The 16,149-nt window shown below is 35.5% G+C and overlaps 1 protein-coding gene and 1 long non-coding RNA gene across 2 annotated transcripts; one reads left to right on the forward strand and one right to left on the reverse strand.

Annotated features, from left to right (window-relative positions):
• Positions 1-26: 26 nt before the first annotated feature.
• On the reverse strand, positions 27-12,076 carry LOC120314205 (claudin-15-like). Its single transcript, XM_039357054.1, has 6 exons — positions 11,969-12,076; positions 11,461-11,747; positions 6,812-6,976; positions 4,248-4,329; positions 3,343-3,453; positions 27-1,522 (listed from the first exon to the last, which is right to left on the reverse strand). The coding sequence occupies exons 2-6, from the start codon at positions 11,669-11,671 to the stop codon at positions 1,429-1,431; spliced, it is 663 nt and encodes a 220-aa protein (XP_039212988.1). The 5' UTR covers positions 11,672-11,747; positions 11,969-12,076; the 3' UTR covers positions 27-1,428.
• LOC120314208 lies at positions 3,337-6,473 on the forward strand. The gene is made up of 2 exons (XR_005558372.1): positions 3,337-3,473; positions 4,258-6,473. It is a non-coding gene; the product is annotated as an uncharacterized LOC120314208 (long non-coding RNA).
• Positions 12,077-16,149: the final 4,073 nt, after the last annotated feature.

The following is a 16,149-nucleotide window of genomic DNA, read 5'->3' on the forward strand; positions in this document are numbered from 1 at the left end:
GTTTTTAATATACTCTCAATCCTCCAGAGTTTTAAGTAACTTTATTCTGCAAATTATCATTTTTATAAAGTCCCAAAATAATGTGACATAGTACATTTAGCAAACTAGGAAAGAGATGTCATTTTACATGATTATGTGATTTAAATAATTTTCATGAAAAAAATCATATACCATAATGTTTATTATAAAATTCAGCACTAAAATCATAAACTAATTAAGGGCCTTTCCCCACTGTTGAGCTGAAATGCCATTCATCTATCTTTGAGTGGGCAGAAAACTTTTATTTTCTTTCTCACTTGCCAGTCCCTTCCTGAACCTTCCTCCAAGCTCTTCAGGGTGGGTTACAAATCCCAACAGATTTTGTGCATCTTGAGTTTGTTCTTAGTGTCAGAATAGGAGGAAAACACAATATTAACACCAATACTGCTAAGGACAATTTAAATGTTTTGACTGACAATAAGATGATGGCAGATATTGCTAGGGCATAGTGCTATGAAAAGACACAAATGGGAGAAACACTAAGATAAATGTTACAGAGGAAGAGATGTGTTAGGGCTATGCAAAAGTGTTAGACAAAGATGCTTCACAAACTGTGTCAAGGATAAGTGAAGCCCCCCTCCATGAAATATTAAAGCATTACATTCTTTAGAATGCTTTGCAGCTGCTTCAAGAGCTACTTTTTTTTTTTATTTTGATGGCCCTAGGTTCTTGGTTTACCTTCCTAATAAGCAACCAAGTGAGAAGATCATTTAAACACCATCTATTACGGTATCCTGATAAAGTGAGATCTCCCTATGAACAGGAGAACCTTGAGACCCATCTTACATTCTTTTTTAAAATTAACACAACAAAGAAAAATGAAAGAGGAAAATTGGTTGGACAAGATAAGAATAACCACTCCTTGCACAATAAACCAACCACAAAGCTTGTTTAAAGTTAGATAACCAGATGGCAGTTGACACTAAGAAACTTTTTCTTATCAGGAGATAGTATCCAGCCATCCTTCTGTAATTTATCTTTTTGCTTTAGGAATCTTAGAAGCTATCTAATCAATCCATTCAACCATAGGATAAAGGTTTTCCTACATCCCAATCTGTAATGAATCTGAATATTATTTTAAGAGAGAAAATAAGTCAAATTAAAATACAAAACATTATGTGTTAGTTAACAAATTACAAAATCCATGTCATATGCCCCTCAGTTTCTGTATTGAATGTGCACATACACAGTACCAGGCAACCAGGGAAGGTTTTTCAACAACTGTTGCAAGCCTTCCATAGGATGCAATGGATGCTTTAACAGTTGAAGGCGGTATGGGTTATACACATTAGCGTACCTTTCAAAAGTGCCTTTTGAAAAGTTTGCATAGCATTGTTTTGATTGGCTTAGAAAATGTGAATATGTTTTAAATAAAATGTTACGGTAAACTTAATCTTTGATAGGTATGACTGTCTTAGCCTGTTTGATGTAAATTTGTGGTTCATTAACTGTTCCTGAAGCTGCATAATGATATCCATGTTCTCTGTAATTAAAAATAGAGATAAATATATTATATTTTCCACTCTCTTTGTTTATTATAATTGAGCTAGACAGTATCAAATGCATAGACACTCTATATTGTTAAACTACAAACAAATGAGAAACTAAAAATCATACATTCTGTGCAAATAATTTGATGAAATAGATGTAGTTGAGTAAAACTAAGCTGTTTTCACGTTTAAAGTGCAAATATAATGTGGTTGGCTACCCCTCCTTTCCATCCCTGATCATCCAAGGTGGCTAAGAGAAAAATCTACATACATAAAGTTAAATATATGATCAGTCACATATATACAGTAATTAGGCCTGATTTTGGATCTAAGCAGCTTATATTTTTGGTGGTAAAAATGAAAGATGTAACAGAATTTTAGTTTACAAACATACAGAAGATTATCAAAACTAGCATTGACCACAAAACTAAAATCTTTTTTGGATCGTGGGAAAATAGGTACCCTGACAGTATCAAAAAGAAAATACCTGTGATAAGTGGCATGCCCATTCACAAAATGCCAAAGTATGGCCAAAGCAAAACAGTTTGTTTAAAGGTGAAGTGCTGTGGCTACTCTCAAGATCTGTCTAGTTCTGTAATGTTCTTATATTATTTTAGGGGGGGCTGGAGAAGGAATCTAGAAATGACAAAAGCACTGGGCTGAGTCACTATTTTCATTTTCTGATAATATTTATAGAGTTTATGTGGAATCTAAAGGTATTCTTGGGAATCAGTGTGATTGGTATTCGAATATAGATCTTTTAAACATTGATATTTTATTGTATTTTACTAATCTAGGTGAAATGTTAATATATACTGCTAGTCCATGTATGATATGCCACAATGCTAAATAAATAAATGTGATTTTGAAGGCCAATTCTTTCCTTTGCAGTTTACCAGCTTTTTTCCAATTTTGTTTAAAACTAAAATCTTTTAGCTGTGGATAAAAGAAAGGATACCAAATATACACTGTACCAGTGTGTTGATATGTGATATGTGAAATAGCTTGAATCTCCAGAAGAGAAGAAACAAATAGCTCCAAACTTTTGAATGAAATATTAAGTCTGATCATCTAAAATACTGCCTTAGCATAGCATTGGGAGACTTCATGGGGGAACTTTTGGTGTTCTTGAGGAGAGTGCAAGAAGTTGTATTTATATTAAGAACTTAGCTGCTTCCACCTGCTTTACCTCATCCCAGTATCAGCAGTCTTCTCCAACTCCTCTTGCCTGATGCTGTATTGTTCTGAGATTACTATAGTAAGGGGAAAGTTTTACTGAGAATGGAAAAAACCCTGATAAAGTAAAGGATCTCTTCCTATGTGCTGTTTGAAGTGGCTTGTGATTATAATGTTAAATTTTTCTGCTTGGTAAGTATAAGAAATCTTTTTTCATATTAATTTGTCATATGCTTTTTAAAAATTGATATGCTTTAAATGAGTTGAAACTGAATGTGAGAAGATATTTAATATAGGTTGATTTCTCTAGCTAAATGATCTACTGAAGATAGATATCTAAATGTAGATAGTTGGATTTTTATTTGAAAATGTATATAAATAGATTATTAAATACATAATTTATTCCTTACACTTCAATCATATTCATGTCAGTAAATAAGCCTCATTTCACTGTAATTCCCTGCATTTATATTATTTTATTGATATGATATCCCTTTTCTCAAAAAATATTCCACAAAAGATGGGAAATAGATGGGGTTTGTTACTGAACAAAGTACATAGCTGGACCTTTAAAATGCACTCTAGACTTACAAATTCTTACATTTATACCTACGATATTTTAAGATGAATAATTCACCTTAAATACTTTTGATTTCCTTTGCATGATGAACATGTCAACAGGATCCCACCAACTATGGAAAGAAGGGAACCAGTCCAACCTAGATACAGTGCATATCCCAGTTCATGTCTACAATAAAGATAATAAATGTAATATTCAAACACCACATACTATCAAATGCTTTGTTGTCATATGTTACAGTTATTGGTATAAGACAGTGGTTCCCAACCTTTCTAATGCCGCGACCCCATAATACAGTTCCCCATGTTGTGGTGACCCCCAACCACTTATACATCACCGGGTGCCAGGGGCGTGGCCAAAGAAAAGGGGAAAAAAATGGCGGACAGCCTTGTTTGGCGACCCCCGTGAAATGGTCATTCGACCCCAAATGGGGTCCCGACCCACAGGCTGAGAACCACTGGTATAAGAGAAAGGTGGTTTTAGGGCGGAGAAAGCTCAAAGAACTCCAGGTGATTGATACATGAGAATGGAAGAATTAAAGGCTGCCTGCACAACTGGGATTAATGCAGACAAGTGGGATTATAAAAAAAAGGGCTGTAGTGATGTTACATCTGTATTACAAATTCCAAGAAAAATGAAGGTTAGTCCTTGTTTCCCATGCACTCCAATATGTCCGAAAGATAAACATTAAGTATTGAGAAAACAAAAACCAGTAAGTTTCCCAACCTGGGCAATTTCCAGATTTGTAAACTTCCATTCCCAAAATTTTCAATAGTGGTAAAATTGAGGAAGATTGTAATAATGCATGAAAGCATTATGTTAATTGTGTTAATCTTTGTGAATTTTAATGTCAAACATATTACAATAGATTTGAATTAACACTCACAGACCATTCAATCCTCTGTCAGTTTGGTAATGGTAAAACAATTAACAATGAAAAATATATAGAAATATTGACTTACTTTGTTCCAGCATACAAAGGATCAAAAGACTCAGTTATGATATTTACTGCATACCACGAAAGAGCAACCATTGATGAGACACCTGGTCAAACAATACAGATTAAATACAGATGAAAATTACCCATCAATATGTATTAGGGCCCTGCAAGTCATTTGATAAGATTTCATCTGCAAAGGACTTTTGGATCTATTCCTTGAAACTACAAAGCTACCCGAGATGCTTAAAGATTAGAAGAAGGTTCTTCAAGACTCACCCAAGGTCTTTTTTGTCATGCTTAAAAGGTATTTTGCTAGAAAGGACTTAGAAGACTGTTTCATTTATAAGCATCTGTATGATTTGTATAGACTAGTATGCATATATAATCAAGCTGTCACATAGTTAACAAAATTATAACATCTGAGGAAAGATCATATGAAAGTAGTGGTATTTTTTTATTCATTTCAAAATTTCACATGAGAAAATTAATTTTAACAGAAAATACATTTCTTTTCCATTAAAGACTTGGCATGTGATACAGCAGCTTTCATTTCAGAACAGAAAGCTGGAGTTTATTTTGATGGACATAAAATGCAAAATGAGGGCCAACTTGGTATAGTCGTTAAGGCATCCGGATAGAAACCAGGAAACCATGAGTTCTAGTTCCACCTTAGGCACAGTCAGGTGGATCACTTTGGGCCAGTCACTGTCTTTCAGCTACCAGTATATTCATAATTATAAGTCATAATTGGGACTATCTGACAGCATCTGCTTGATCGTAGCAACTTAGATAGGTAACTAAAACTTCCCTTTTTGACCAATGTTTTTAAAAGCAGTCATTGCCTCAGGCTGGAATGAAATACATACTAAAGAATGATAAATTCCATAGATTTAATGTTACTTGAACCATATGGTTATAACAAACTCTCTGATAATAGAATTTTATTTACCATGAATCTGCCCTTTAAGAGAAGTCACATTAATAATTGTAACAGGCAAGAGGAGAAGGAATTTTTTTTAAATAATCAATGGATTTTTATAGTCAATGTGATAATTAGACTCAATATTGCTGATGTTTTACCTAATCAATTTCTTGTTCTTATTCAGGCCAGGTATCAGCAGAAAATGTTGCATTACCTATAGTGTTCATCCACCATTTAAATCTGTCATTGTTCTTTAGGATTAGTGAAAGCAGCCCTTAATGAATAGAATTGGTTGCCTTTCTCTGGCCTCTACGCTTGGCAACCCTGCCTCCAATCTCAGAGCTGCATTTCACACATATCTTGGGTCAGAAAAAGGCTTTTTAGAAAGTTGAACCATACTTTTTCACAGGGAACAAAACTGAAATCAAGTCCCAGAGAAGCTCCATATACTGTAATTACTGTTCTGAAGTTTATAGTATGTTATAGTGTTAATCTTCCAGTTGGTTGTGTTCCCTTTTTTGTGGATGCATATTGTTTTCTTTTACATTCTTCTTTAATTGTAACATGCCCAAAGTTGTAGAGTTGGGTAGCCTCGAAATTAAAATATTAAAATTAATTAAATTACTAGCAAAATTGCCCAGAGAAAAAAAGGAGAATCTGTTTTCTATGACAAAATAGACAAAAATAGGATCTACTGATTCTGACTTCTGCAAGTTAGTGCCCTCCATGTGTGGGGGTATAATTCCTGGCAGTGTGATTCAAAAAATGTGGATGGCACAATGTTGGGAAAAACTAATAGGAGACTCTACAGGCAGTCCTCGACTTATTACCATAACTGAGCCTGGCAATTACAATCGTAAGTCATGATGGTCATAAAACAGGTAATCATGAGACTGACTTTACAATCTTTTTTGTGGCAATCATTAGGCAAACCCATTATTTGCTATGGATCTTTTTTGCTGGAAGCCAGAAATAAACATCAGTTTCTAGCAAAAACATGACTGCAAGATGCTACAAATGGCCATAAAATGAGTTGGTTGGCAAGTGCTAAAAATGCAGTCACAGAGCTGGCTGTCAAAATTTTGGAACTGATTCATCATAACTTTAAACAATTGCTAAGTGCCCAGTTGTAAGAAAAGGGCTATCTGTACTCATTGGCCATTCCAGTCTAAAGAAAAAGAAACCAGTGTTTTCGGACTTGTATTCTTTTTTCATTTTGTGAAAATGACCTTTAAATGTACTGTGCATACCTCCTCTTCAGTGCTATTTCCAGAGAACTGATGTGACCTATCCTAGAAATAAAAAATTAGTAAAACTACAAATAAATTCAGTGCATTGTTGTTGTTTTTTAAAAAAACTTAATATGTCTGGTCTGTTTATCAGAGAGGGAGAATTAAAATGTTGTAAGCAATTAAATAAACATAGTTAAACTGTGTCATAACTCAGATTCAGAAAACATTCTAAGAGAACAATACTTTTATTGCTTTCCAAATCACTCTAAGTAAACTTTTCAATTAATCTATTTTCATGTATTTTTTTCCTCTGACTCATCCCATCCCTTACTTGATACAAATGACAAGGAACCAGGCAAGGATAAATCAAGATATTTCTATATAGTTTTACGAAACTTTCCCTGCATAAATGTCCATTATATGATTTCTCACCTGCCAAAGCAAATATCATTCCACTCATTATGGAAATCCTTCCTTTTGTTCTTTTATCACTGAAACTAAGCTGAGTGCATCTCAAACCAAGCAATGCCAGCAGAGTTCCGCACATACCCAACACCAGGGATGTAATCATCAGGGCTTGACATACATGAATAAAAGCTGCAGGAGAGAAAAAAAATGACCAAAGTTTTCGATTTTAGTGCAGAGCAAGTGATGGATGTTGCCTTTGATCCATCCATTAATCAAAACTTGACTGGAAGCAAACATGTGGGAAGGCTGCATATTTCTTAGGAATTAATTTGAAGGAGAACACCATTCAGAATGCCATTATGGCTTTTTAATATTCAAGTATCTCTTGTAGTCAGGACTGTCTATTATGACATTTCAGATTACTTTTTGTGCATTAAATTACTCTTGGTGCTATGTGAAAAATGCATAAATAAAATATTGAAAGAGAAAAACAATGTACTTGGGGAACATACCACCTTTTCCTCAAACAGATCCCCAGCCTGAGTTATTTAGGTAGGGATATAATATCATTTTTCTCTTGATTTAAGAAAAAAAATCACTGAATTTATCATGGGACTTTTTACTATCCCTCTACTTTCATTTTGCAACTGTTTGCACATCTAGCAATCAGCACACTTCAATTGATGAAAGCAGGAAATTTAGGAGCATTAAAACAGAAGGAAGGAAGCAAAGAGTTAAGAGAGAATGTAGACATTCCAAAGCAATCCTATCAAAATTATTCCATACCTCCTCAATATTTGGTGGCCTTTTTACTAGAATGATTTATTTTTTGAAGTTATATTCCTTTCTCCTATTGGTTTTTCAAAATCTACCTGCTTTTCTGTGTCAATTAGAAAATTAACTGGAAGTTCTATTAGGCTATGTCAGGGGTCTTCAAACTTGGTCCTTTTATGACTTGTGGACTTTAACTCCCAGAATTTCTCAGCCAGCGTGCCTGGCTGAAGAATTTTGGGAGTTGAGGTCCACAAGTCATAAAAGGGCCAAGTTTGAAGACCCCTGGGCTATGTTAACAACAGGAAGAAGTTAAAAACAGAATTGCTGTTATGATTTTAAAAAAGAATGTTATGGGATATTGTTTTTTGATGGTAATGTTTGTTAAGTAATTTATTAAACTATTGTAGCAATTTATAGAAATTGGAACATAATTATGAATTTGATATGGAACAAAGAAATTAGTTTAAGTCACATGATTTTTTTATAGAACAGTCTAATTATTATGCGATTATTTAATATTGTCAATCTCTGCTTTAATGAGCTGGTGATTCCCTATTAATTGAGCTATGAAGGTTTTCTTTTACAAACATCAACTTATTTGGCAGAAACAACAGGTATCAAAGTTAGTATGATTTGAAACAAAAAGGTAGGCATGCTATCTAAGCCAGTGTTGTCTATTCTCAACTGGTATCAGTTGAGTGAAATCCCAAGCCTTTCTCAGTTCCTTTTCATAGAAACAGCAAAAACTGAACCTGGCTGAGACTTTTTGCATGTAAAATGTATATTCTACTAATAGTCTGTAATCTCACCCTGCACTCCAGCCCTTTTAACTGCAGACAACACAAGCATAATTATCTCTGTTGCTCAGGTAAAATGTAAGCCAAGTACGGTAAACAGACATTGAGAAGGGAAACTGATAGTTTAGTTGGCTTCATCTGCTAATCTATGGAACGTCCTCTGTCCCGATCTAAAAATGTTCTCAGGCTGATCCTGAAAAAGCAAAGCCCATTCAAAGGGGTTTGCCCAGTGAACATTAACTTGCCTGTTCTGTAATATCGAACTGAAAATGTTAGATTAGGCAAGGATGGCAATGTTTTCTATGACTATTTCAAGCAAGCATGAGAAAAATTAAATATTAATAAAATGAATGTGTTATTAATTTGTAAATGGGGTAGGAGTAAGCAGAAATAAAGAAAAATAAAGATTGTTAAGCAAGCATTCTGCTGTTTGCTGTCAATCAAAAAGAGATAAACATTTGTTTCCCCCCAAATGTATATATATATTTGTTCACTTTTTATATGCACCAAATAGCCAACCACATGTGTAGGGATTTGTTGTATAAGAATCAATTCCTTCCAACAAAAAGATGGGAAAAATAAAGGTTATAAAGACTATAAATTCTTAAAGCTTTCTCATTTAAAAGAAATTAAGCCCTATAGCAGGGCTTCTAAAGAACCATTTGGGGAGATGGGAAGTAAACAACATTGAAGAAAAACAAACCATAGTTGCTATAGATCTTATTAAATGTATGTAAACAGATAATTTGTAAATATGAAATAATCAATTAGATGCTTTTATTAAACCATTAATGCAGAGCATGGCATCACTAATAGATCAGACAACTGCCCCATTTCATGGACGCAAGTCTTTACAAGCAGAATGTTCTTTTATTATACAAATGGCAAATCGCAAATTATTGCAGATCAATACCAACCATCATAAACTGTTGCTTTTTTCCTTTTATTTCAAGCACTAGAAATTTGTATACTCTATTTCTCTCCCTTAACATACAAATTTAAATTTTTGACATGGTTGAAAATATTAAAAATGTATGCGTCTATTTCACTGTTAAGGTGAAATAAGAGAAATTAATGTTTCTTATTGCACATGTTGTGAATGTAGAAAATTCCTCATTCAAACATTGTCATGATCACATACTTCAGGAAATATCCATCTCAAATACTAAGATGTTGGTATTAGCCAATGCTTCTCAAGGCTTTTAATGGAAGTTCATATTTGACTTCAGCTTCCATAGCTTTGTAGCAAGTGCACTTTCATAAGAGTCTTTGCACTGTTCAGGAAGAATTGTGGAAGCGTGAAGTGAGGTAAGCAGCTCACCTGTCCCTCCTTTTTGGGATCAGGATATTACAACATAACACATCACTCCTTCTCCAAGCAAGCAAAGAGAGTAGAAGGCAAGCTTCTGGCCTGGATTACAGTTACATTGTTACTGTCTCTTCTAGCAGTGACTGATGACACTACAAGTTATATTAAATTTAATATGTCATCAATCAGAGCCAAGTCACCACTTAATAAGTCTTACTTCCTGCTGAAAATGTATTACTGTCTTGCTACCACTAGATCAGTCTGTCTAAAAAAGAAAGAAGAACCGATTAGAACCGATTCAAGCCCTGCTTATAAGACCATTGCCTTAGTGGCAGCACTTCCTATTTGCTACAGTCTCCATAGGTCTGAAGGCCCTTGGCAATGTATCTTCAAGGCAGTGATGTCTCCTTCCTGGGAAGAGCAACATTTAGCTGCAGATTTATTGAGTTTTCAAAAAATGCCAGCAGGCTCTACATACAAGGTAGCTTGGTGGGCTGCATGTTGTGGTGGGCCTAAAGGGGTTTTTTTTGTTGTTAATAATAGTAGTAAAGTTGGAAGGGACCTTGGAGGTCATCGAGTCCAACCCCCTGCTTGGGCAAGAGACCCTACACCATTTCGGACAAATGGCTGTCCAGTCTCTTCTTAAAAACTTCCAGTGTTGGAGCATTTACTGCTTCTGGAGGCAAGCTGTTCCACTGATTAATTGTTCTCACTGTCAGGAAGTTTCTCCTTAGTTCTAGGTTGCTTCTCTCTCTGTTGTTGTTAATACTGAAAAATGTCCACAATGTATTCGAGAAAATTATTGATCTTTCAAGCTGTAGTTGATACAGTACAAGTAGGGCAAGGAAATACGTTTCTGTGAGTTAATGATAAACCTCCGGTCTAGAGGTTGCCAGTATGTTCTGGGTTCAATTCAACACACTGGTTATCTACAAAGCTCTTAACGGCACAGGATCAGATTATTTCATATTTATTGGATGTTTCAGAGAATATTTATGCTGAAAGTATAAAATAATGGCCAAACACTTCCTGTTCTGGCCAAATATTCATAGGATTTGGGGAACAATCATATGATTTGAAAATTATTTTTTTATTACAGAAAGACAACTTCATTTCATATTTATAGCAATGGAGTTTAAATGATATTCTTTTTTATATTTATTATGATACCTTTTGGGATTTTTTTGTTAAATTAATTTTTTCTTTCCTCTCCCTTTTTTCATTTTTTCTTATTTTTCTAGAGTGAAACAAATATATTTTAATAGCGTCAGTGGTTCCCTTGAATGATTACAATTTTAATGTTTACGGTATATAAATGTAAACTGTTTGAAATTTAAGTTCCAAAGTCTTTTACAGCATATTAAGGATGGAATAATTAATGCCTTTTCTAGTGTCTCAATTCAATAAACATGCAAAAGAGATACATATGCAACAGATATCAGAAAATAGGGAGACTGGTGAAGACCTATGTTCAAACATCAAAGAAAAGCCATGGAGAGTGTATATAATTCTACATTTTATCGACTGGCAGTGCTGACATGACTCAAATGCAGGCAAACTATATTATTTCAATATGTTGTTTCCAACATTGTCAATGTTTTCAGTAACAGATAAGTTTAACTCAGTATTAAATCAGAGAATTCTATGAATTCTATGAAAAATTAATTTTTATAGATTTGCATATACTTTCATGTATTTTGATAACATATAATATTAAGTAAACATATTGCAATTTCATACTGTTAAAAACACGCTAGCAATCCATTATTTTATATATGAAAAATGCAACTTACTGTCTAAACTTAAGAAGAAGTACAATTTATTGCACTGAATGGAACCCAATGAAGTAGTATTGCAATTCATCCATAGACCTTCATACTTCCAATTTGTAGTATTGACTATACTTGATATTCTCCAGTTGCTGGATACAGTAGTAGCAAGTAAAAATATAAAACTCAGAAAAACAAGAAGCAATGCTGGTATTTGAAAAGCTGCCAAAGCCATTCTTCAATTTTTAAAAAATGAAGCGGTTTCCTTCTCAAATTGTTCAAACCAAAGCAGATTTCTATCAGTTGATATTCTGTTAAGAGCAAGCAATGTAATAGTTATTTAATATTTATATTAAGATGCAAAATAAACGTTATTCACAAAAGTTATTCTCACAGATAAAATAATGATTCAATTAGCATTCAAGTTTCAGTTCTATATAAAATAAACTAAATTACATTTAAATTAAACTGCTTGAAATACATAAACTTAATATATAATTAAATGTCAAATATCATTTTAAAATATGCTTACTTTGATAAATCTGCTTTTATCTCCTATGCAGCACTTCTAGTCCTGAGCCATGTGAGCAAATTTTGATAGTCAGTTTGCCAAAGTTAGGTAAATATTTAGTGATATTTAAGACCCTAGATCATTTCTTCCAAAAATCAAGGCTTTCCAGCCAGTTCATTGACTTCATTGATCAAACGAACGCTGCAATATCTGCAGGCAAAAACTGCTGATCTCCATCGTATTTCTGAATAAACATCATGTGGAGTTGCATAATAAAGCTTCAGATATTTAATTATCTCCAAAAAGGAAATTTGTTTCTTTCTATGATTTTTCTAACTCTTTTCCATGGGAAGAAACTTTGTGATATTCTAAAAACTTATGGGCTAATTTAATCCAAATGGTTACATAGCATAGGGAATTGCCTGTTCTCAGATCTTTACAATGCATCTAGACAATTTCAATTTGATGGGACATGTTATATATACAGTAAATTATCATGCTACATAATTTTCTCCCAACTCTTGAAAAACTGGATGGGACAAGTGGTATAAATATGATGAAATGGAGAGAACCTGTCAATCAATCAATCAATCAATCAATCAATCAATCAATCAGAATAGAGCTGGAAGGAACCTTGGATGTCTTCTAGTCCAACCTCCTGCTCAAGCAGGAAACCCTATACCAGGGGTAGGCAACCTTGGCTCTTTTATGACTCGTGGACTTCAACTCCCAGAATTCCTGAGCCAGCAATGCTGGCTCAGGAATTCTGGGAGTTGAAGTCCACGAGTCATAAAAGAGCCAAGGTTGCCTACCCCTGCCCTATACCATTTCAAACAAGTGACTATCCAGTCTCTTCTTAAAAACCTTCAGTGATGAAGCACCTACAACTTCTGACAGCAAGTTGTTCTACTGGTTAGTTTTCCTCACTGTTATGAAGTTTCTCCTTAGTTCCAGTTTCCATCCTTTCTTGTCTTGCCTTCTGGTGCTTTGGTAAATAAGTTGACCCTATCCCAGGGATAGGCAACCTTGGCTCTTTTATGACTTGTGGACTTCAACTCCCAGAATTCTTGAGCCAGCCACACTGAAGGGAAAGGGAGAGATTTCCAAGCTGAGCCATGCTGGCTGAGGAATTCTGGGAGTTGAAGTCCACGAGTCATAAAAGAGCCAAGGTTGCCTACCCCTGCCCTATCCTCTTTGTGGCAACCTCTTAAATACCAGAATACTGCTATCATGTCATCCCTAGTGATTCTTTTCTCTAGACTAGCCAAACCCAAATCCTGCAACCATTCTTCATATGTTGCAGTCTCCAGGCCTTTTGGATTCTAGTGACTTTCCCCTGCTAATTCATTCCTTGTCCCAAATCTTCAATAAACCTGATCATGCAGGATAGGGTTACCAGATATGGACTGAAAAACTCTGGACAGCTGCAGGCTGATTTACAACCATTTGTTTAGCAACCAAAGTTACAATAACACTGAAAAAGTGACTTATAACTAGTCCTTACACTTACAATCACTGTAGCATCACACAATCAAAATTTGGATGCTTAGTAACCAGCATGTATTTATGACCATTGCAGTGTACCAGGGTCACATGATCATCATTTGCAACCTTCCCAGCCAGCTCACAACAAGCAAAATTAATGGGGAAGCCAGATTTGCTTAACGACCAAGTGATTCGCTTAACAACTGTAGCAAAAAAGGTGGTAAGGTTTTGCAAGACTCACTTAACAACTCTCTTGTCTAGCAAAAAAATTCTGGTCCCAGTTGTGGTTGTAAGGCAAGGACTACCTGTACTAAATGGCAGCAAAGAGCTAGAGTTTTCTGAATTTCTTTGCAGCCATATGTAGTAGCTATAGTATTCAGATTTTTGCAGCTTAGATATGGTAGCTCAAATGCAGGGCCCTAGTAGGAACTGTAGCAGAAGAGCTTGAGAGAAGCAAAAAGGGAACATGTGAATAGCTGGACTGAGAGAGAGTAACTGGGCAGCTAGGTTTCATGCCTAAGAAAGGACTAGAATTCACAATCTCCTGGTTTCTAGGCCAGCACCTTAATCACTAGACTAAACTGGCTCTCCCCCACCCCATTAACTGCTCTTGACTGCGGTTTTCTTCTCCCTCTCATCTCCCTCCTTCCTTGAAAAAGAAGGGGAGATAAAGTAGGCAAACTATATCTAGATTGCACAAATGTCTCAGGCCCAAGATTGCTGCAGTGAGAAGTGGCTATGCGACCCTCCTGTTTCCTTTTTCCTTCCTACTCACCCCCAATTTTTACAACTTGGAGAGGGAGCTTGGTGCCTTAAGTCAGGGGTCCCCAACCCCCGGTCCATGGACAGGTACTTGGCCGCAGCATGCCAGCAACCAGTCCGCACAAATAAGCAAAGCCCCATCTGTGGTATCCAGGCAGCACACAAAACCATGCACTATCCGGTCCATGGAAAAACCTTTCTCCACAGAACCGGTCCCTGGTGCCCAAAAGGTTGGGTACCTCTGCCTTAAGTCTCTCACCACTAGAGGAATCCTCAGAGATGCTTGCCTTGTGAGTCGGAGGTCTACATACACTCTTAGGTGACACTTCATTCAGCAACAGAAAAAACCTTAAAACATTTAAAAATTTTGCCTCGTATTTCCTTGTTAATTAATTTTAAGCTGAAATATTAATTATGATTATTTCCTAAGTGAAGGGTACATCAAGTTTTGGTTTCCAAGGACTATATATGAGGACATTATCAAAAAAAAAAAAAAGTTTGGGTGCCAAATGTCACAGAATTGTGACATTTAGTCACCAGAATGTACAAAAATTTATACTTTTATACACACTTAATTTGATCATTTGATCATCTCTGGGATCAGCTATAAAGTTAACTTAATGGCAAACCTCTGTATACAAACTAATGGCAGAGCAAGCTACTGTATATAACACGGAGCAAGCTCCACATTTACTTGCATAGATGTTGCTATATAGTTGGGTATGAAACATCTGCAAGCAAATAACCAAGCTCAGATATGAATAGAATAGAGCTGGAAGGGATCATGCCCTCTGGTGCTTTGGTGAATAATGTGAACCCCTCTTCTTTGTGGCAGCCCCTCAAATACTGGAATACTGCTATCATGTCTCTCCTATTTCTTCTTTTCTTTAGACTAGCCAAACCTAGTGATCGTCCACTAGGATTCCAAGGTCCCTCTCACAGTTACTGTTTTTAAGCCAGGTCTTGCCCATCTGTACTTGTACCTTTGATTTTTCCTGCCTAAATGTAAAACTTTGCTTTTCTCCACATTGAAACTCTTTTTGTTGGATAGGGCCTATTGTTTAAATTTGTCAAGCTCTTTTTGGATCCTGAGTTTGTCTTCTGGGGTGTTGGCTACTCCTGCCCGTTTGGTGTCATCTGCGAATTTAATGAGTTCCCCTTCAATTCTCTCATCTAAGTCATTGAGGAAGATATTGAAAGCACTGGGCCTAAGACGGAACCTTGTGGTACCCCACTGCTTACTTCTCATGTGGATGTAGTGCCGTTGAGGACTACTCTTTGAGTACGGTTTGCCAGCCAGCTACAGATCCATCTGGTGGTGATGTTGTCTATTCCAGCTTTTTCTAGCTTACCAAGGAATAGGTTGTGGTTTACTTTATCAAATGCCTTAGTGAAATCTACTACATCCACAGTATTTCGCTGGTCTATCAGTTTAGTAACTTTGTCGAAGAATGAAATAGGATTGGTTTGGCCTGATCAGTTTTTAACAAACCTGTGCTGGCTACTAGTTATAACTTTGTTTGCTTTTAGTTGTTTGCAGATCTGTTTTTCAATTATCTTTTCTAGGATCTTCCCAGGTATTGATGTTAAACTGATTGGTCTGTAGATAGCATCAAAGATTCCAGTTAGCTTAATTTCTGGAATCTTAAGACTGAGGTTTATTTTTTGGGGAAAAAACAATTTCAAAACACTTTATTTTAATCTGTGCACCTACCAAAATTGTTCAGTTTGCATACCACATGCCTGTGAAAAGATGCTGAAATCCTAAATTCAGAAGCCTTGCTTCAAACATCTTTACAAGATTATCTGTTTAAGAACCTATATGGGCAAAATGAAATAGTAGATACTGAATAGCGTATTTCCTCTTGGAATACACAATTCCAGAAACCCATTTTAATATAGATGTTTTATGGCTGCTCCCAGGGCACTGTTGGCCACAGTAATCACTCTTCAGA

Source organism: Crotalus tigris, unplaced genomic scaffold (genome assembly GCF_016545835.1).
Source record: "Crotalus tigris isolate CLP2741 ecotype Arizona unplaced genomic scaffold, ASM1654583v1 scf7180000018862.1388955, whole genome shotgun sequence".
NCBI classification, from domain to species: domain Eukaryota; kingdom Metazoa; phylum Chordata; class Lepidosauria; order Squamata; family Viperidae; genus Crotalus; species Crotalus tigris.